This window comes from Polyodon spathula, chromosome 16 (assembly GCF_017654505.1).
Source record: "Polyodon spathula isolate WHYD16114869_AA chromosome 16, ASM1765450v1, whole genome shotgun sequence".
In the NCBI taxonomy this organism is placed as follows: Eukaryota; Metazoa; Chordata; class Actinopteri; order Acipenseriformes; family Polyodontidae; genus Polyodon; species Polyodon spathula.
Genome location: NC_054549.1, coordinates 38,333,739 through 38,355,576, shown reverse-complemented (window position 1 = coordinate 38,355,576; position 21,838 = coordinate 38,333,739). Strand labels below are relative to the sequence as shown.

Below are 21,838 nucleotides of genomic sequence, written 5' to 3'. Positions count from 1 at the left end.
CCCCCACCACAGCGTCTAACACACCCCCCACCACAGCGTCTAACACACACCCCCCACCACAGCGTCTAACACACACCCCCCACCACAGCGTCTAACACACCCCCCCCACCACAACACACACCCCCCACCACAGCGTCTAACACACCCCCCCCACCACAGCGTCTAACACACACCCCGCACCACAGCGTCTAACACACACCCCCCACCACAGCGTCTAACACACACCCCCACCACAGCGTCTAACACACACCCCCACCACAGCGTCTAACACACACCCCCCACCACAGCGTCTAACACACACCCCCACCACAGCGTCTAACACACCCCCCCACCACAGCGTCTAACACACACCCCCACCACAGCGTCTAACACACACCCCGCACCACAGCGTCTAACACACACCCCCACCACAGCGTCTAACACACACCCCCACCACAGCGTCTAACACACACCCCCACCACAGCGTCTAACACACACCCCCCACCACAGCGTCTAACACACCCCCCCCACCACAGCGTCTAACACACACCCCCACCACAGCGTCTAACACACACCCCGCACCACAGCGTCTAACACACACCCCCACCACAGCGTCTAACACACACCTCCCACCACAGCGTCTAACACACACCCCCACCCCCACCACAGCGTCTAACACACACCCCCACCACAGCGTCTAACACACACCCCCCACCACAGCGTCTAACACACACCCCCACCACAGCGTCTAACACACACCCCGCACCACAGCGTCTAACACACACCCCCACCACAGCGTCTAACACACACCCCGCACCACAGCGTCTAACACACACCCCCACCACAGCGTCTAACACACACCCCGCACCACAGCGTCTAACACACACCCCCCCACCACAGCGTCTAACACACACCCCCCACCACAGCGTCTAACACACACCCCCACCACAGCGTCTAACACACACCCCCACCACAGCGTCTAACACACACCCCCCACCACAGCGTCTAACACACACCCCCACCACAGCGTCTAACACACACCCCCACCACAGCGTCTAACACACACCCCCACCACAGCGTCTAACACACACCCCCACCACAGCGTCTAACACACACCCCCACCACAGCGTCTAACACACACCCCCACCACAGCGTCTAACACACACCCCCACCACAGCGTCTAACACACACCCCCACCACAGCGTCTAACACACCCCCCACCACAGCGTCTAACACACACCCCCACCACAGCGTCTAACACACACCCCCACCACAGCGTCTAACACACCCCCCCACCACAGCGTCTAACACACACCCCCACCACAGCGTCTAACACACACCCCCACCACAGCGTCTAACACACACCCCCACCACAGCGTCTAACACACACCCCGCACCACAGCGTCTAACACACACCCCCACCACAGCGTCTAACACACACCCCCCACCACAGCGTCTAACACACACCCCCACCACAGCGTCTAACACACACCTCGCACCACAGCGTCTAACACACACCCCCACCACAGCGTCTAACACACACCCCCCACCACAGCGTCTAACACACACCCCCCACCACAGCGTCTAACACACACCTCGCACCACAGCGTCTAACACACACCCCCCCACCACAGCGTCTAACACACACCCCGCACCCCGTCTAACACACACCCCCACCACAGCGTCTAACACACACCTCGCACCACAGCGTCTAACACACACCCCGCACCACAGCATCTAACACACACCCCACACCACAGCGTGTACGGGACTGCACTGTCTCTATGTGGAGTGGAGGTCCTGTTCAGTTTGGGATGAAGTGGAGACAACGCAGGCTCAGTGCTGTACGCTGTCCCATCTGTTCTGAGATCCTGACATGATCCAGGATGATCGCTCAATCCTTCCCTGCCTACCCTGACAGCACAGTGGACTCACCATCCTCCCTGAGCCGCACTGATCCTGACATGATCCAGGATGATCGCTCAATCCCTCCCTGCCTACCCTGACAGCACAGTGGACTCACCATCCTCCCTGAGCCGCACTGATCCTGACATGATCCAGGATGATCGCTCAATCCCTCCCTGCCTACCCTGACAGCACAGTGGACTCACCATCCTCCCTGAGCCGCACTGATCCTGACATGATCCAGGATGATCGCTCAATCCCTCCCTGCCTACCCTGACAGCACAGTGGACTCACCATCCTCCCTGAGCCGCACTGATCCTGACATTATCCAGGATGATCGCTCAATCCCTCCCTGCCTACCCTGACAGCACAGTGGACTCACCATCCTCCCTGAGCCGCACTGATCCTGACATTATCCAGGATGATCGCTCAATCCCTCCCTGCCTCCCCTGACAGCACAGTGGACTCACCATCCTCCCTGAGCCGCACTGATCCTGACATTATCCAGGATGATCGCTCAATCCCTCCCTGCCTCCCCTGACAGCACAGTGGACTCGACATCCTCCCTGAGCCGCACTGATCCTGACATTATCCAGGATGATCGCTCAATCCCTCCCTGCCTACCCTGACAGCACAGTGGACTCACCATCCTCCCTGAGCCGCACTGATCCTGACATGATCCAGGATGATCGCTCAATCCCTCCCTGCCTACCCTGACAGCACAGTGGACTCACCATCCTCCCTGAGCCGCACTGATCCTGACATGATCCAGGATGATCACTCAATCCCTCCCTGCCTACCCTGACAGCACAGTGGACTCACCATCCTCCCTGAGCCGCACTGATCCTGACATGATCCAGGATGATCACTCAATCCCTCCCTGCCTACCCTGACAGCACAGTGGACTCACCATCCTCGATGAGCACCTTGATGAGCCGCACTGACCCGTTCCGCGCCTTGAAGAACTGACCAGGATTAATCGCAAATCATCCCCTCCCTAGCCTACCCTGACGTCACAGTGGAACTCACGCATCCTCCCTGATCGCGCACTGAGCCTGACCTGAACAGGATAGAATCGGTGCAATCCCTCCCTGCCATATCTGAACACAGCAAGATGGCTCACCTCCCTCACCTGAGCCTGACTGATCCTGACCTTTATTCTGAGGGTCGACGTTTCGCTCAAACTCCCTCCCTGGTCCAACAGTTACAGACCCAGTGGACTCACCATTCCTGGACCCATGAGAGACAAAAAAAGAGTAGAAAACCGCAACCTGATCCCTGACATAGATCAGGATGAAAACAAACAAAAAAAAAACAAGACTCTTGAAAGAAGATAGATCCTTTTGTTAGCTCGAAGACAGCGACGCTTCCAATCAAGGGTAGAAAACACGATATAAACATGTACAGAAGAGTGGAAACTAAAGCAGTGACTCTTCTCAGCTGTGTTATTCCTACTCTGCTGTGGAGTTCTGACACTGAGCTAAGCAACTGCCAGTGAAAACCGCTCCACTTATTAAATAAGGCAGCAGCATGTGATCCTGGGCTGAGAACCTGATCCTCACAGCCAGTGATCACACAGCTGCCCAAATATAGCACAGCCGCTGAGGGATGGACTCGGGTGACAGGATGAAATATAGAAGCACATCGAGCCACATGCTTCCGGTTAACCCTTGAACAGGGGTGGAAATAAGACTCCCACTGCAAAGCAGTTTGATCCATTCCAGGTTTTAATACAGGGATGACAATAAGACTCCCACGGCACAGCAGTTTGATCCATTCCAGGTTTTAATACAGGGATGACAATAAGACTCCCACGGCACAGCAGTTTGCACTGTACTATACTCGCCTGACCTCAGAACCTTGTTACTGGATTCACAGCTGATTGCAGATATAAACTGCTGTAATCCTAACTTCTTGCATCTTATTCCATATTGTATTTGTAGTCGTATAATTACCACTTACTGTAAACTACACTGCATTTAAATATTGTTTTGCATTGCATGTAACACCTATAAGTTGTCTTGGATAAGAGTCTGCCAAAAATAATAATAAGTTTGTATATGCATTGGAAACTACCCTCAAATGTGTTTCCAAGTGAATGTATGTATTTATGTATTTATGGTTAAATACAGCTCAGGTTTAGCAGAGCTAAATGTTTGCAGCTTCACAACTCCTGGGTGTGAACAAAATAAATCAATCAATACCAAAAACAAACCCAAGTCAGAATGCATTGATTTTCATGGTGTGCAGTTTCAGTCTCCTGGTGCTCCAGAGACTGAGTGCAGCGACACAGTCTCACTAATGCGCAGCGCTCCACCTACAAGCGTGCACAGCAAAGCCACGTCAAACCCCAAGAAACAGCTGCACCACATCCTCTGCAGGCTGGCTGGATCCTGCAAGCTCCTGTCCCTCCCTTTGAGATTGCACTGATACAAGTGGGGCTTTCACACAGCAGCGCAGGGTGTAGCAGAGTGGATATGCAGTGTGATACGCAGGTCATTTTCACACAGCAGCGCAGGGTGTAGCAGAGTGGATATGCAGTGTGATACGCAGGTCATTTTCACACAGCAGCGCAGGGTGTAGCAGAGTGGATATGCAGTGTGATACGCAGGTCATTTTCACACAGCAGCGCAGGGTGTAGCAGAGTGGATATGCAGTGTGATACGCAGGTCATTTTCACACAGCAGCGCAGGGTGTAGCAGAGTGGATATGCAGTGTGATACACAGGTCATTTTCACACAGCAGCGCAGGGTGTAGCAGAGTGGATACGCAGTGTGATACGCAGGTCATTTTCACACAGCAGCGCAGGGTGTAGCAGAGTGGATACGCAGTGTGATACGCAGGTCATTTTCACACAGCAGCGCAGGGTGTAGCAGAGTGGATATGCAGTGTGATACGCAGGTCATTTTCACACAGCAGCGCAGGGTGTAGCAGAGTGGATATGCAGTGTGATACGCAGGTCATTTTCACACAGCAGCGCAGGGTGTAGCAGAGTGGATATGCAGTGTGATACGCAGGTCATTTTCACACAGCAGCGCAGGGTGTAGCAGAGTGGATATGCAGTGTGATACGCAGGTCATTTTCACACAGCAGCGCAGGGTGTAGCAGAGTGGATATGCAGTGTGATACGCAGGTCATTTTCACACAGCAGCGCAGGGTGTAGCAGAGTGGATATGCAGTGTGATACGCAGGTCATTTTCACACAGCAGCGCAGGGTGTAGCAGAGTGGATATGCAGTGTGATACGCAGGTATTTTCACACAGCAGCGCAGGGTGTAGCAGAGTGGATACGCAGGTACGCAGGTCATTTTCACACAGCAGCGCAGGGTGTAGCAGAGTGGATATGCAGTGTGATACGCAGGTCATTTTCACACAGCAGCAGGGTGTAGCAGAGTGGATATGCAGTGTGATACGCAGGTCATTTTCACACAGCAGCGCAGGGTGTAGCAGAGTGGATATGCAGTGTGATACGCAGGTCATTTTCACACAGCAGCGCAGGGTGTAGCAGAGTGGATATGCAGTGTGATACGCAGGTCATTTTCACACAGCAGCGCAGGGTGTAGCAGAGTGGATATGCAGTGTGATACGCAGGTCATTTTCACACAGCAGCGCAGGGTGTAGCAGAGTGGATATGCAGTGTGATACGCAGGTCATTTTCACACAGCAGCGCAGGGTGTAGCAGAGTGGATATGCAGTGTGATACGCAGGTCATTTTCACACAGCAGCGCAGGGTGTAGCAGAGTGGATATGCAGTGTGATACGCAGGTCATTTTCACACAGCAGCGCAGGGTGTAGCAGAGTGGATATGCAGTGTGATACGCAGGTCATTTTCACACAGCAGCGCAGGGTGTAGCAGAGTGGATATGCAGTGTGATACGCAGGTCATTTTCACACAGCAGCGCAGGGTGTAGCAGAGTGGATATGCAGTGTGATACGCAGGTCATTTTCACACAGCAGCGCAGGGTGTAGCAGAGTGGATATGCAGTGTGATACGCAGGTCATTTTCACACAGCAGCGCAGGGTGTAGCAGAGTGGATATGCAGTGTGATACGCAGGTCATTTTCACACAGCAGCGCAGGGTGTAGCAGAGTGGATATGCAGTGTGATACGCAGGTCATTTTCACACAGCACAGGGTGTAGCAGAGTGGATATGCAGTGTGACACGCAGGTCATTTTCACACAGCAGCGCAGGGTGTAGCAGAGTGGATATGCAGTGTGATACGCAGGTCATTTTCACACAGCAGCGCAGGGTGTAGCAGAGTGGATATGCAGTGTGATACGCAGGTCATTTTCACACAGCAGCGCAGGGTGTAGCAGAGTGGATATGCAGTGTGATACGCAGGTCATTTTCACACAGCAGCGCAGGGTGTAGCAGAGTGGATATGCAGTGTGATACGCAGGTCATTTTCACACAGCAGCGCAGGGTGTAGCAGAGTGGATATGCAGTGTGATACGCAGGTCATTTTCACACAGCAGCGCAGGGTGTAGCAGAGTGGATATGCAGTGTGATACGCAGGTCATTTTCACACAGCAGCGCAGGGTGTAGCAGAGTGGATATGCAGTGTGATACGCAGGTCATTTTCACACAGCAGCGCAGGGTGTAGCAGAGTGGATATGCAGTGTGATACGCAGGTCATTTTCACACAGCAGCGCAGGGTGTAGCAGAGTGGATAGCGCAGGGTGTAGCAGAGTGGTGCAGTGTGATACGCAGGTCATTTTCACACAGCAGCGCAGGGTGTAGCAGAGTGGATATGCAGTGTGATACGCAGGTCATTTTCACACAGCAGCGCAGGGTGTAGCAGAGTGGATATGCAGTGTGATACGCAGGTCATTTTCACACAGCAGCGCAGGGTGTAGCAGAGTGGATATGCAGTGTGATACGCAGGTCATTTTCACACAGCAGCGCAGGGTGTAGCAGAGTGGATATGCAGTGTGATACGCAGGTCATTTTCACACAGCAGCGCAGGGTGTAGCAGAGTGGATATGCAGTGTGATACGCAGGTCATTTTCACACAGCAGCGCAGGGTGTAGCAGAGTGGATATGCAGTGTGATACGCAGGTCATTTTCACACAGCAGCGCAGGGTGTAGCAGAGTGGATATGCAGTGTGATACGCAGGTCATTTTCACACAGCAGCGCAGGGTGTAGCAGAGTGGATATGCAGTGTGATACGCAGGTCATTTTCACACAGCAGCGCAGGGTGTAGCAGAGTGGATATGCAGTGTGATACGCAGGTCATTTTCACACAGCAGCGCAGGGTGTAGCAGAGTGGATATGCAGTGTGATACGCAGGTCATTTTCACACAGCAGCGCAGGGTGTAGCAGAGTGGATATGCAGTGTGATACGCAGGTCATTTTCACACAGCAGCGCAGGGTGTAGCAGAGTGGATATGCAGTGTGATACGCAGGTCATTTTCACACAGCAGCGCAGGGTGTAGCAGAGTGGATATGCAGTGTGATACGCAGGTCATTTTCACACAGCAGCGCAGGGTGTAGCAGAGTGGATATGCAGTGTGATACGCAGGTCATTTTCACACAGCAGCGCAGGGTGTAGCAGAGTGGATATGCAGTGTGATACGCAGGTCATTTTCACACAGCAGCGCAGGGTGTAGCAGAGTGGATATGCAGTGTGATACGCAGGTCATTTTCACACAGCAGCGCAGGGTGTAGCAGAGTGTGTGGATAGCGCAGGGTGTAGCAGTGTGATACGCAGGTCATTTTCACACAGCAGCGCAGCAGCACGCAGGTCATTTTCACACAGCAGCGCAGGGTGTAGCAGAGTGGATATGCAGTGTGATACGCAGGTCATTTTCACACAGCAGCGCAGGGTGTAGCAGAGTGGATATGCAGTGTGATACGCAGGTCATTTTCACACAGCAGCGCAGGGTGTAGCAGAGTGGATATGCAGTGTGATACGCAGGTCATTTTCACACAGCAGCGCAGGGTGTAGCAGAGTGGATATGCAGTGTGATACGCAGGTCATTTTCACACAGCAGCGCAGGGTGTAGCAGAGTGGATATGCAGTGTGATACGCAGGTCATTTTCACACAGCAGCGCAGGGTGTAGCAGAGTGGATACGCAGTGTGATACGCAGGTCATTTTCACACAGCAGCAGGGTGTAGCGCAGGTGATACGCAGGTCATTTTCACACAGCAGCAGGGTGTAGCAGAGTGGATATGCAGTGTGATACGCAGGTCATTTTCACACAGCAGCGCAGGGTGTAGCAGAGTGGATATGCAGTGTGATACGCAGGTCATTTTCACACAGCAGCGCAGGGTGTAGCAGAGTGGATATGCAGTGTGATACGCAGGTCATTTTCACACAGCAGCGCAGGGTGTAGCAGAGTGGATATGCAGTGTGATACGCAGGTCATTTTCACACAGCAGCGCAGGGTGTAGCAGAGTGGATATGCAGTGTGATACGCAGGTCATTTTCACACAGCAGCGCAGGGTGTAGCAGAGTGGATACGCAGTGTGATACGCAGGTCATTTTCACACAGCAGCGCAGGGTGTAGCAGAGTGGATATGCAGTGTGATACGCAGGTCATTTTCACACAGCAGCGCAGGGTGTAGCAGAGTGGATATGCAGTGTGATACGCAGGTCATTTTCACACAGCAGCGCAGGGTGTAGCAGAGTGGATATGCAGTGTGATACGCAGGTCATTTTCACACAGCAGCGCAGGGTGTAGCAGAGTGGATATGCAGTGTGATACGCAGGTCATTTTCACACAGCAGCGCAGGGTGTAGCAGAGTGGATATGCAGTGTGATACGCAGGTCATTTTCACACAGCAGCGCAGGGTGTAGCAGAGTGGATACGCAGTGTGATACGCAGGTCATTTTCACACAGCAGCGCAGGGTGTAGCAGAGTGGATATGCAGTGTGATACGCAGGTCATTTTCACACAGCAGCGCAGGGTGTAGCAGAGTGGATATGCAGTGTGATACGCAGGTCATTTTCACACAGCAGCGCAGGGTGTAGCAGAGTGGATATGCAGTGTGATACGCAGGTCATTTTCACACAGCAGCGCAGGGTGTAGCAGAGTGGATATGCAGTGTGATACGCAGGTCATTTTCACACAGCAGCGCAGGGTGTAGCAGAGTGGATACGCAGTGTGATACGCAGGTCATTTTCACACAGCAGCGCAGGGTGTAGCAGAGTGGATACGCAGTGTGATACGCAGGTCATTTTCACACAGCAGCGCAGGGTGTAGCAGAGTGGATACACAGTGTGATACGCAGGTCATTTTCACACAGCAGCGCAGGGTGTAGCAGAGTGGATATGCAGTGTGATACACAGGTCATTTTCACACAGCAGCGCAGGGTGTAGCAGAGTGGATACACAGTGTCACACGCAGGTCTTCATGGTCCAGCTTGCATGGCGGGTGCGCTACCTTTTAATGGCTCAACAGGGACAGATTCATTTCGATTTGGTCCCCCAGGAAAGATCGCTCTTCTATCAGCTGGTCTACACTTTCACCTTGGTGCACTGCAGCAGTCTTTAACATACAACTGCTCAATAAGCAGAACTTCAAAAACAGAAGTCTGCATCCAGCGAGCGTTCATAGATGTCTATATACGGTAAGTGATTAAATAAAACAAGCAAGTTCCCTAAAGCTGATTCACTATTTGATAGTAATGCAAGATGAGAGAGGTGATCACTGGCTGGAAAGGAGACACTGTACTGTTTCTGATGAATTAGAAATCTGTGCTGAAACAGTACAGCTCCAGTAAATACGTCCCATGCTGTGGGTTACTAAGCTTGGCAGCGGTGCGCAAGCTGATTATAACTCAAGCAGACGGGTCTCGTGGTCTGTGGTCTGGATCTCGTCAGCGCACAGGACAGGAAGGCGGCTGTACAGAAGGTGCTCCTTTCCAGACCCTGCCTGAGCGGCTGGGTATCCCTGTGTCTCTGCTGGACTCGCAGTGTGCTCCAGACCTCTCACCCGAAGGACAGGTGTTTTAATATAATTCAACGTCTGCGTGCCCCACTGCACAGAGGACACAGCTAATTAAAAGCGATCAGCACTGTCCTGTGTTCACTCCTGGACAGGCTAGAACAGAACAGTAGTCTTTAGATCACTGCACCTGTAACTTTCAAACATGGATCCCAGCCATGCCATTCACACTGCATGCCACAGAAGAGGTGTGCTATTATGCTGCTGGATGAGGAAGCGCAACCACGGGTTATGTCTTTTCACTGATAATCTACATTACTGTGAGTTTAATAAGACACGCGGGGGCTCGCAGTAAAACCTGGAATGGGTGGCACTGCAATGCAATAGGAGTATAACTGCCATCCCTGCTGATCTATTCAATAAGAAACAGTGATGCTATTTTAACCCAGAGGCTGATCTCAACGTGCTCTCGTTAACGCGGATGCGGCTGTTGGTCGCTCTGCTGCAGCACACACCAGCACCGCTACTGGCATACAACTGCAAAATGTTCTGCAAGGAGCCCAATACTCCTGTTCATATGATCGCTACGAATCCAAGCACTTTAAAACACAATCGACTGAGTGCATGAACCAGGAACCATCTCACACCTCATCTAAAAAAGCACACTTAAAATATATATATATATATATATATATATATATATATATATATATATATATATATATATATATATATATGCGCTGTTGTTTTATTAACCTGTCGCAGCATGCAAGAGCAGAATCACACAAATAAAAACTCAAACTCCACCTTGTATCATCAGCGGGTGGTGACATCTTGTATTGCACGATATTATCACCATTTTCATTTCTGAAAATATCAAGTTCCCATTTTTGGGACAAGCAGACTGCCCATTCAAAGCATCGCCTCTGCAACCCCAAACACACCCTCAATCCGCTGTATATATTTTACACTGCTGTTAGCCGCTATGCATAATGTATTTGCATTACTGTTATTATAATAATTAAACCCGTCAGGTTTCCATCCATCCCCTGCAGCACGGAAGCAAACCCCACTTTGGCGGGAGTGTAACGCAGGACACAGTAATGCAGAGGAGCCGATGCATTGCTTTACCGTTAATCCCGGTCTGGTGCGCCATTGCGGCGGCGCTCCGGTGATTTTGCAGCTGGTTTTCTTGCTCCTCGTCCCCGCTGGTTTCGCCTCCCTGGCTCCCAGTGCTGCTCTCTGCAAAAGCTATAGGAAACACCACGGCACCGCCTCACTTCCGGGCCTGTGACGTCGCCGCGGCTGAGTCCCGGGGTTCCGCCGGGTTCGTGTGATGCAATTTTAACAAACGTGTAATGCAATATTAACAACCGTGTAATGCAGTATTAACAACCGTGTAATGCAATATTAACAACCGTGTAATGCAATATTAACAACCGTGTAATGCAATATTAACAACGATGACACAGCAGCGCGTTGCATTGCACAGAGTGAATATCACATCACACGGCTACAAGACAGAGGAAATGGAGCCGCAGGACTCGCGTTTTACAAGTTTGATTCACAGACATTTGCAGAAATCTCAAAAAAAAAAAATCCTCTGGGCTCGCCCTTATAAAAATTTCCCAAAAGCATAGCAAAGGGGAATGTAAACAGTGTAAAACGCAGAGAGGTATGATAAACCCGTTAAAAAAGCCACGGCAGACCAGGGCAAATGAACGCATTGCAGTATTATTAAACAGACTAATGCACGTGTGAAAGTACATACCGGCAGTTAGGTCATATTTTGTAAAACCTACAGCGCATGCATTACAGTGTGTGCAGATCGTTCCGCGCACTCACTTGAAATCACTTCAAAAAAGCAATACACTGCCATTAAGAACACAAGAAAGGTTACAAACGAGAGGCCAGTCGGCCCATCTTGCTCGTTTGGTTGTTAGTAGCTTATTGATCCCAGAATCTCATCAAGCAGGATGGTGTCGGCTTCAACATTACTCGGGAGTTGGTTCCAGACCCTCACGATTCTCTGTGTAAACAAAGTGCCTCCTATTTTGTGGTGTTATAATATATTCGGTGCATTCTCCCCAGGGCCCAGCTGCCACATGTAATATAATATCAGTCTTAGGTAAGTCTGAATCGGGGCCAATGAAACCAGCCGTGAATACATCCACAGGTTCAGGTGTGCGCAAAACTCTAGTGCTGTTGACAAAACAAGCACAGCAGTGTGTGAATGATAGATGAGATCCAGCACAGGTGAGACAAGCCTGAAAGGTGAGTGAGTGGCTCTGCTAATGAAGAGTGCAGCTCTGTGCTCGGCTTCCTGGGTTACCAGCACGGGAAGAGACCTCAACATGGCAGCGATACAGGGGCACAGCTTCGGGTTTCGAGACTAACAATGGATTGATTTCAGCAGCCCGGAGGTCATTTGTTCCCCGAGGCGAGTCCTGACGCTCGCTTCGGTTAACCCTGCAGTCGCTACTCACTTTATGCAAGCTGTTTGCAGCTCATGAGGGCTCCCCCACCCCCCCCCTCCAATGACTAAAATAAACTGTTAAATACTGCAGACAGGGTTTTCTATCAATCCAACGCCACGAGGCTATTGTACTGAACGGTTTGTCTGAAAATCAGCTGTGATCTCTTCAGGTGGTGCACGAGACAGAGCAATGCAAAGACGCATTGCAACGATCCAGCGTGTTAAACAGAACCGACCCAGCGAGTGTTAAACAGAACCGATCCATGTGAGTGTTAAACAGAACCGATCCATGCGTGTGTTAAACAGAACCGATCCAGCGTGTGTTAAACAGAACCGATCCAGCGTGTGTTAAACAGAACCGATCCAGCGTGTGTTAAACAGAACCGATCCATGTGAGTGTTAAACAGAACCGATCCATGTGAGTGTTAAACAGAACCGATCCAGCGTGTGTTAAACAGAACCGATCCAGCGTGTGTTAAACAGAACCGATCCATGTGAGTGTTAAACAGAACCGATCCAGCGTGTGTTAAACAGAACCGATCCAGCGTGTGTTAAACAGAACCGATCCATGTGAGTGTTAAACAGAACCGATCCAGCGTGTGTTAAACAGAACCGATCCAGCGAGTGTTAAACAGAACCGGTCCAGCGTGTGTTAAATGGAACCGATCCAGCGTGTGTTAAACAGAACCGGTCCAGCGTGTGTTAAACAGAACCGATCCAGCGAGTGTTAAACAGAACCGATCCATGCGAGTGTTAAACAGAACCGATCCAGCGTGTGTTAAACAGAACCGATCCAGCGTGTGTTAAACAGAACCGATCCAGCGTGTGTTAAACAGAACCGATCCAGCGTGTGTTAAACAGAACCGATCCAGCGAGTGTTAAACAGAACCGATCCAGTGTGTGTTAAATGGAACCGGTCCAGCGTGTGTTAAATGGACCCGATCCAGCGTGTGTTAAATGGACCCGGTCCAGCGTGTGTTAAATGGACCCGGTCCAGCGTGTGTTAAATGGAACCGGTCCAGCGTGTGTTAAATGGAACCGGCCCAGCGTGTGTTAAACAGAACCGGTCCAGCGTGTGTTAAACAGAACCGATCCAGCGTGTGTTAAACAGAACCGGTCCAGCGTGTGTTAAACAGAACCGATCCAGCGTGTGTTAAACAGAACCGATCCAGCGAGTGTTAAACAGAACCGATCCAGCGTGTGTTAAACAGAACCGATCCAGCGTGTGTTAAACAGAACCGATCCAGCGTGTGTTAAACAGAACCGATCCAGCGAGTGTTAAACAGAACCGATCCATGTGAGTGTTAAACAGAACCGATCCAGCGTGTGTTAAACAGAACCGATCCAGCGTGTGTTAAACAGAACCGATCCAGTGAGTGTTAAACAGAACCGATCCAGCGTGTGTTAAACAGAACCGATCCAGCGTGTGTTAAACAGAACCGATCCAGCGTGTGTTAAACAGAACCGATCCAGCGTGTGTTAAATGGAACCGGTCCAGCGTGTGTTAAATGGAACCGGTCCAGCGTGTGTTAAATGGACCCGGTCCAGCGTGTGTTAAATGGAACCGGTCCAGCGTGTGTTAAATGGAACCGGTCCAGCGTGTGTTAAATGGAACCGGTCCAGCGTGTGTTAAATGGACCCGGTCCAGCGTGTGTTAAATGGAACCGGTCCAGCGTGTGTTAAATGGAACCGGTCCAGCGTGTGTTAAATGGAACCCGGTCCAGCGTGTGTTAAATGGACCCGGTCCAGCGTGTGTTAAATGGAACCGACCCAGCGTGTGTTAAATGGAACCGGTCCAGCGTGTGTTAAATGGAACCGGCCCAGCGTGTGTTAAATGGACCCGGCCCAGCGTGTGTTAAATGGAACCGGTCCAGCGTGTGTTAAATGGAACCGGTCCAGCGTGTGTTAAATGGAACCGGTCCAGCGTGTGTTAAATGGAACCGGTCCAGCGTGTGTTAAATGGAGCCGGCCCAGCGTGTGTTAAATGGAACCGGCCCAGCGTGTGTTAAATGGAACCGGCCCAGCGTGTGTTAAATGGAACCGGTCCAGCGTGTGTTAAATGGACCCGGTCCAGCGTGTGTTAAATGGACCCTCTGTAAAGTATCTAATGGGCTTTCAACGCAAAAGAACCGTACTGCAGGTACATAATGTAAACCCTTCAATATACGGTACAGCTCGCTCTCTATTAAAAATAACACATTAGTGTGTGTGTGTGTGTGTGTATATATACACACACACACAGACACACACAAAGAAGAGTTTCAGTAGACATTTGTAAAATACTACTTTCTTCTTTGTTAATGTGCCTCTGAATTGAATTCCCATTGGGCTCATTAAACATCTATTTCCAGATCATGGTTTCAATCTTTTAATACACAGGTTTAAGGGCATGTATTATTAGGGGGATGATTCCTTCAAGCTTCTCAACTGTTTAGAGCTGCTTCCTTAATACAGCAACCCAGGCTAGTGTAACATTGACAGGTTCAGCAAAGAACCCCCCCCCCCCCCCCCCCCCCCCCCCCCCACACACACACACGTGCATTACCTTCGAGTTATTTATAGAATATGGAATGTAAGAAGTAATGCAGCTAAAATAAGAACATTTTACTACTGTATGTACGTGGTTACTGAATGTGTCACAGAAACATCAGCTGAAAGAGGCAACACAGGACTGTTCACTGTGGGCAAAATGTAGGCTAACTGCCCACTCTGGTTAATAAGTGGCTCGGGCATTTTGCCCACAGTGTAAAATGAAGCCCTGGGAAGCCATTGGGAGATACCAGGATTAAAAGAACAGTTTTAAATAATTTGATGTTTGCATGCACTGTGTAACAGAATTTCATTATCTATGTACAATGACTCTTCATCTGAGCTGAATTCTGTGTGCCCTTCTAGAAACAAACTGCCTATTGTACAGTAGCTAACCCATTACAGGACCATGGAGCAGCAGTGCCCCAAAACAGTGAAGGTCTTCATATCAATTCAGTCTGCAAGTGACTCGATACTTCAGCAGCCCACAACATACCCACTTCTTACAGAGCAAAGTGCATCAAGACAAGCAAGCCTCCAGTCCAGCACACAAGTAATGGTAAACGAGCTGCAATAGTGGTTTTAAACCTGGTCCTTGCTGGCACCTCAAACCGTGTGTGTTTCAAATCACCCTTGACTTGTTTTTAAAATACCCAGTACTCTGACAGTGAATTTCAGCAACTTAAGAGAAACAGCCAAAGCTGCAAGGCCCCATTACTTCAGCATCATATATGATATCTGCTGGAATTAAGGGCTTTTTCATGCCAGCGAAGACAGACGTAATGTACACAATGCAGTGCTGGGCAAAGAGTTTCCAGATAGTCATTTTCTGTACATTTGGTAGTTGCAGTCAGTAAACTCTCGGATGCAGGCTGGACTATTTTGCAAAACACAACTGATGAAAGCATCATAGCAAAAAAAACCCAAAGGGCTCCACAGTTGAGCAGTTTGCCAGATAGAAAATGCAGGCTGCCTCTTATTATGACGATGAGGACTATGATTAGCTTTAGTTGCAGTGAAGCAGTGCATGGTAAGAGCGACGCACGCAACACCGCCAACACGACAGATGTTTAGAAAAAGGAACACTTATTTTAATAGTTACATAATAAAACATAAATCCCTCCCCCACCCGCCCCTCTCCCCGAACTCCTGACCATTTTATTTACAGCTGAATGAGAGAAGCCCCCCCTCTACAGGTTAGACCAACGGGGAGCATTTCAACAGCTGCTCTGCTGCCTTCAGTCGTCCAGGTCAGAATGCCAAGGTTAAACGAAATACAACGAAGCCCAGAAAGGCAGCCCTGTGTAGCTTGAGACAAGGGCAAGCCAAATACACTCTGCCTCCACTGGCCCCGGCTCCCAGGAAAACAGAGATCCGTGCAGATTCTTCCATCAAATAAAAAAATATCCTATTTACAGAGAAGAGTCTATGAGGCAGCACTGCAGCTTCCACGTCAGTCATCTATTGTGGGCAACCAAAAAGCCTGGGGAGAAAAAACAGAGCAGGTAATCAATGTTAGCCTCATAACAATGAACAGCAGGACCAAGCTGGACCTGGTGAATGGACACTTGGGATACAATGTGCAGATCTTCGTGGGACTTTCAAAACGGGGTTTTGGGGAAAAAAAAAAATCTCAATTAACAAAACTGGTTGTAAAATGTTAACGTCAATACTTTCACAGTAGAACTATACAGCTACCTATCTATCTATTTATCTATATAATTTTCTGGACAGAACACCCAGAATTGTGGAATCAGATTTTTTTTTTGAAGACTCCTATTCTCGTAGCAGCGAGCTCACCATGTTTGAGCAGCCGCTGGCGAAGGTCATGAATTTGGGGTTGAACTGCAGACAGGTGACAGGGCCGGTGTGCTTCCCATCCAGCACGGCCACCTTCATTCCGCTCTCCGCACTCCACACGTGGACCTTCCCGTCCTCGGAGCCTGTGGAGAAACAAGAGTCTGGGATTCACCAGCACCCCTGGGCTTCCTGCACTGTCTGCAAACAAGCAGGCTGCCGGCTGGCTTACTGACACACGAACGGCTCACTGGTTTTACACAGAAAATGTTCTACGCCAGTCCTTCTGCACTGTGATCCCAGAAATGCCCAGTTTTTGATCCCTATGATTTCGGCAGAATTTGGCAAGCTCTTCTATTTAGCCCTCAATAACAAATGCCATTAACTGAGCTCTGGCAATGCGGAGACACTGCAGGTTGCATTTCTATGCATTATATTTAATACAGGGCACGGCCTGAGGAGGCAGTAACCTCTACAATCATGGAATAGAATGAGATGTTGCATCGTCTGTTCTAAAAGCGCACTTCCTCGTTTTCAGTACTTACCGATCATGATAAACTGGGAGTCCGGAGTGAATGAAGCCTCCAACGTCACACCTTTACTGTTATTGTAGCCCTGTGGAAATGAAACAGAAATTCATTACAAAAGCCTTGGCCTAACACCTGGGAATGATCCACACCTTCACCATTTGCTAGTGATCAGCTGTCAGACCCCGTATCTTTTTGATTACACAATCCATGCTGAATAACCTTTTTTAACCTGTTATATGATTTAGCAATAAGCTTTTGTTAAAAAAAAAAAAAAAAAAAGAACAAACATTTAAATCTGGACTATAAAGGTAACCCAGAAATACGAGCCAGTATGCAGAGAGCTAGCGCTGTGCGATTCATTGTGTCTCTGTGCTTTGTTTCCTTTGTCATACAGGAACAAACAGCTGCTTGCAGTCCACTGAACGGTCCTTGAAATTCAACGATGTTATTTAAAGACAGTATGAATACCAGCTGCTCCTTCCTCTTACAGTTTACTTTCTATTTTCGTAAATGTATTTTTTTTAACAGTATTGTCCATCAGTAAGTATTATTTGATCTCATATAAAGCATGCACCATGATGCTTGTGGTGCAGTAACCCCTGTAGAGCGCTCACCACGAAGGAGTGCAGCACAACCCCCTTGAATGCATCGAGGAGTCGCAGGGTGCCCCCGTTGGTGGAGACCAGGATCAGCTTCCCGTCGTTACTGAACTTGAGCCCGGTCCACTCGCACGTCCTGTCGTGCAGCATCTTGAAGGTAGCAAAGGGACCCTGCGGACAGCAGAGGGGAGAGTTCACATGCAGCACTGTAACCAAGACCTCATCCACACACACATGAAGGTGTGTCCACTCCCGGTGCACTGACTCCACTGCACAGCTATCACAGCAGCACAAACCCATCACGCTACCTTGTCGAATGACCGCAGGTCATACAGCGTCACAATCTCAGAGTTCACACCAGCTGCGAAGATGAGTCCCTCAGGGTCAAAGGAACAGACAGGTTTCCCCTGCAGGTGCATCAAGCCCTGGGAAAAGACAGGACAGGAAACTCAGCACACAGCCTACTGGTCCACAGTCATTTAAGAAACAACAAGACTCCTACTGCTGAGCAGTTTCACCCACTCCAGGTTTTACTACCAGCCTCATTAGTCCCAGTGTTCAGGTAACAAGCTCAGGTGTGTCTTACTAAAAATAGTAAAACCAGAAATGGATCAAACTGCTGTGCAATGGGAGTCGTATTTCCATCCCTGAATATAATCAAGTGTTTCACAATCTGCACAACGGCAAAATGACGATGTCCTTAATCAGAATGGGTGTGGAGTAACTGTCCCTTGGTACTCCTAACCTGCCTCGAGCCCTACCTGACAGTTTGGGGAGCGCAGGTCCCAGAGGCGGATGGTTTTATCCAGGGACCCGGTTATGAAGGTGTCATCCACAGGAGACATGGACAAGGCCACCACTCTGAAGAAAGCAAGCAATCAAAGCCAGCAGGATTAATTACTCGCGTTCCTGTTAGCTTGTTTGAAACACACATGACGATATTCACGATACACACCCCAAGACTTTTAAGCCACACCCTTCCTGATCCTTTTGGCTCAACATGGCAAGAGAGGTACACTGTTCATCTTATTTAAAATGAAATGTAGTTCTGCTTACCTCTTACTGTGTCCCGGGAAGTAGCGAATATACTTGTTATCATGAAGTGACAGATACCGAATGGTGTCTAATGGGGAAGAGAGAAAGGACAAGTCAGGAACCAGACGGCACATTAAAGGACACAGAAATCACGGCCGAGGTCGATGGACAATTAAACCAGAACTGGCTGCACACACTTCAGATTTTAATTCATCAGTGTAAAGGTCAGATTAGAATTTCATTCCAATGATATGGTTAACTCAATTGCCCAGGATGCACGACTGCCTGCTTCTATGTCAGTAACTTGGACTAATTAGTTGAAAATGTCTTTGTGCGGTCACTTTCCATCTCCTGAACACAGCAGACTGGTTCAAGTTCAAAGTGTTTCCACACCTGCGTTCCCTGCAGCCCGGGCTCCGGTCTTACCTCTGTCCTGAAAACGCAAGGGGCCGCTGTCTCTGGACGAAGCGCTCTGCCCCAGGCAAGGCAGTGGCCTGTACAGTTACCTCCATTACCGGGTGGAATCACTGACCCTCAAACTGTACAAACAACTACCTCAGCCCGGGACAGGCTCAGCAGCGCTGGGCAGCCTGCTCCTGCTGGCCCTTACACTGGGGAATCCTGTGCCAGTCAAACAGCTCAACAGGGACCAATAGAGCAACAGTGGAGGGTGTGGGTGCAAACGCGACTGATGATGTTGTAAAAACAGAACCTGGTGATGTGCATAACCTTGTGGGGTTTTCACTGTTATATATATAACCTGCAGAGACAATAAACTCCCTTAATGAGAGTTCTAGTCATAATGTGCTTTTCATGTAGAACCTCACCCAAAATAGGACACCCAGTTTCATAATAATAATAATATAATATCTTTATTTTTATACAGCACCTTTCACCACCATCACAAAGCGCTTTACAGAGGCAGGCTGTGAACTGTGCGCTGAACTGAGTCACTTCCAATAGGACACTGATTTAACATCTCATCCACAGGACGGAGCACAAGGAGGTGAAGTGACTTGCTCAGGGTCACACACAGTGAGTCAGTCAGTGGCAGGGGTGGGATTTGAACCGGTGACCTTCTGGTGACAAGCCCTGGACTTTAACCACTGGACCACACTGTCTCCCACACTTTATGTTGTTTTGTGTTGGCTCTGTGGGACTGTGCAACTCATTAGAAGCACCAAGCGTTCGTATCGCTGTCAATACACAACTTTTTTTTTATTCGTTACAAACAAAAGGTTGAGCGTGGAGACTGGCCCGTGTTATCGAGCAGGTCTGCTGCAACGCTACAGTGACTGGAGTGGCAGGAAAGCTTATTCCAGGAGGTGACAGCCTCTGCAAAACACGTGCAACAGAAACTTACCGTCCACTTTGTTTGAGCTGTAGACCACAGTGTTGGCTGCATGCGTGTATCTGATCAGGTCCACGCCGTACTTCTTACTGTACAGAGTACGCTTTGGCCTTAGGGAACAAAGCAGAGGAAACCGAGTGAGCAGAGCGAGGCTGGGGCGATCGCAAAACCCTCCCTAACGTCCGAGACACAGCCCAGCCCTCAACATTCAAATTAAGAGGAGTCCTTCATCATTGGCAGGGTTAGGGTTGTCGTTTGTTAAATTATCAAATAACAGAGACCAGTCGGGGATGTAAACAAGACTGACCGCAGCTTTTGCAGTTCCAGGTTTTACTAGGAGCTTGACTAGCTGGTCTATTGGTAACTCTCAGGTGTGTCTTACTGAGCGCCAAGTAAAACCAGGAGGGCACCACAATGCATCAAACCAACCACCTAGTGCCTCTTTCAGTCCCATCTGAATGGCAGGGAGTCCTCAATTCAGACACAATATCGAGAGAATCGGTGCTGTTAATATACTGGGCGCATTACAAACCATCGGCATGGTCGCAGTTATACACTCAACATCTGTACTGCAATTATACTAAAAACAAAGCAGCGTGCCGCAAACCAACAGCTGTTTACACAGCAAAAAATACCATGTTATTTTAACAAAGCAACAACGAAACACTGGTTTATTTACCAAGATAAAGTGTTGTTTTAAAATACTCGGTATCCATATGCGCTCATTACCAGAGCAGCACCGCAACCTAGCAGATCACTGCATGGTTCTGTTTACAATTAACCTATATAATACGAGGCGCACTGACTTTCCATCGCAGTTAATGTGGCATTAAATACAGAAGTATAGGACCGCGGCAAGCATGTCAGTTCTAATACTAATGAGAGGGACGGGGTACAGCGGCATGGTAAAACAAGGTGGGATGCCCGGTTTGATTTCAGGAGCCCTTGCGTGATTACTCGAACCACTCTACGCGGGGGACGCTCTAATGATGAAGTGACCCGTTTTTTTCAACCCCAGTTCACAATGGCGTGGCAAGCCGCGGTGCAGCGCACTCGAGCCCGGGGCTCGAGTGTCCGCAGCAGGCCTCAGTCGCGGGGATGAACACGATACCCCCTCCCTGCCCCCGCTGCGAGCATGCAGGCGATTGCATTATTATTATTCCAGCATGCAGGCGATTGCATTATTATTATTCCAGCATGCAGGCGATTGCATTATTGTTCCAGCATGCAGGCGATTGCATTATTGTTCCAGCATGCAGGCGATTGCATTATCAACACTGCAGGTAAGAGTATATAACTTGCGCTCACTTCCCCTCCTGGCAGTCGTACAGGACGATCGAGTCATCGTCGCTGCTGGAAATCACCGTCTCCCCGTTCGAGCTGAAATCAAAACAGTTGATTTTCTCCGAGTTCTCCCTGAAGACCTTGGCTACGCGGAAACTCCGCAGCACGTTATCCGTCAGCTTCATTGCCGGCTGTCCGCGGTGCAACTCAACGCGACGCGGGATTATTGCGCGGATTGTATTATTATGGATTATTGCGCGGATTGTATTATTATGGATTATTGCGCGGATTGTATTATTATGTTTTTTTTTTTCTAAAGTCAAACTCGATTCTTTCAAATCACGCGAGGAGAACCCGCCGAGACCCGTCTCGAGAGCGGAGAACCCAAGGGAAGCCCCGCCTCGCGCCGTGCGCGCTCCCGGTGTGTCGGAGAGCGCGCACGGGCAGTGCGGGCGCGGCGG

The 21,838-nt window shown here is 49.6% G+C and overlaps 2 protein-coding genes across 2 annotated transcripts in view; both read right to left on the bottom strand.

Moving 5' to 3' along the window:
• Positions 1-10,932, bottom strand: part of LOC121328342 (twinfilin-2-like) — a 33,495-nt gene extending 22,563 nt beyond the window's left edge. The window contains exons 1-3 of the mRNA XM_041272959.1: positions 10,908-10,932; positions 3,110-3,114; positions 2,795-2,849 (exon numbers count right to left, since the gene is read on the bottom strand). Coding sequence (XP_041128893.1) covers positions 2,795-2,849; positions 3,110-3,114; positions 10,908-10,932 — 85 coding nt within the window. The remainder of the gene's footprint in view (positions 1-2,794; positions 2,850-3,109; positions 3,115-10,907) is intronic.
• Positions 10,933-14,793: 3,861 nt separating this feature from the next.
• On the bottom strand, positions 14,794-21,792 carry LOC121328740 (WD repeat-containing protein 82). Its single transcript, XM_041273752.1, has 9 exons — positions 21,402-21,792; positions 20,106-20,203; positions 18,764-18,830; positions 18,469-18,568; positions 18,016-18,132; positions 17,723-17,878; positions 17,124-17,193; positions 16,582-16,724; positions 14,794-16,264 (listed from the first exon to the last, which is right to left on the bottom strand). The coding sequence occupies exons 1-9, from the start codon at positions 21,560-21,562 to the stop codon at positions 16,235-16,237; spliced, it is 942 nt and encodes a 313-aa protein (XP_041129686.1). The 5' UTR covers positions 21,563-21,792; the 3' UTR covers positions 14,794-16,234.
• Between the last annotated feature and the right edge of the window lie 46 nt (positions 21,793-21,838).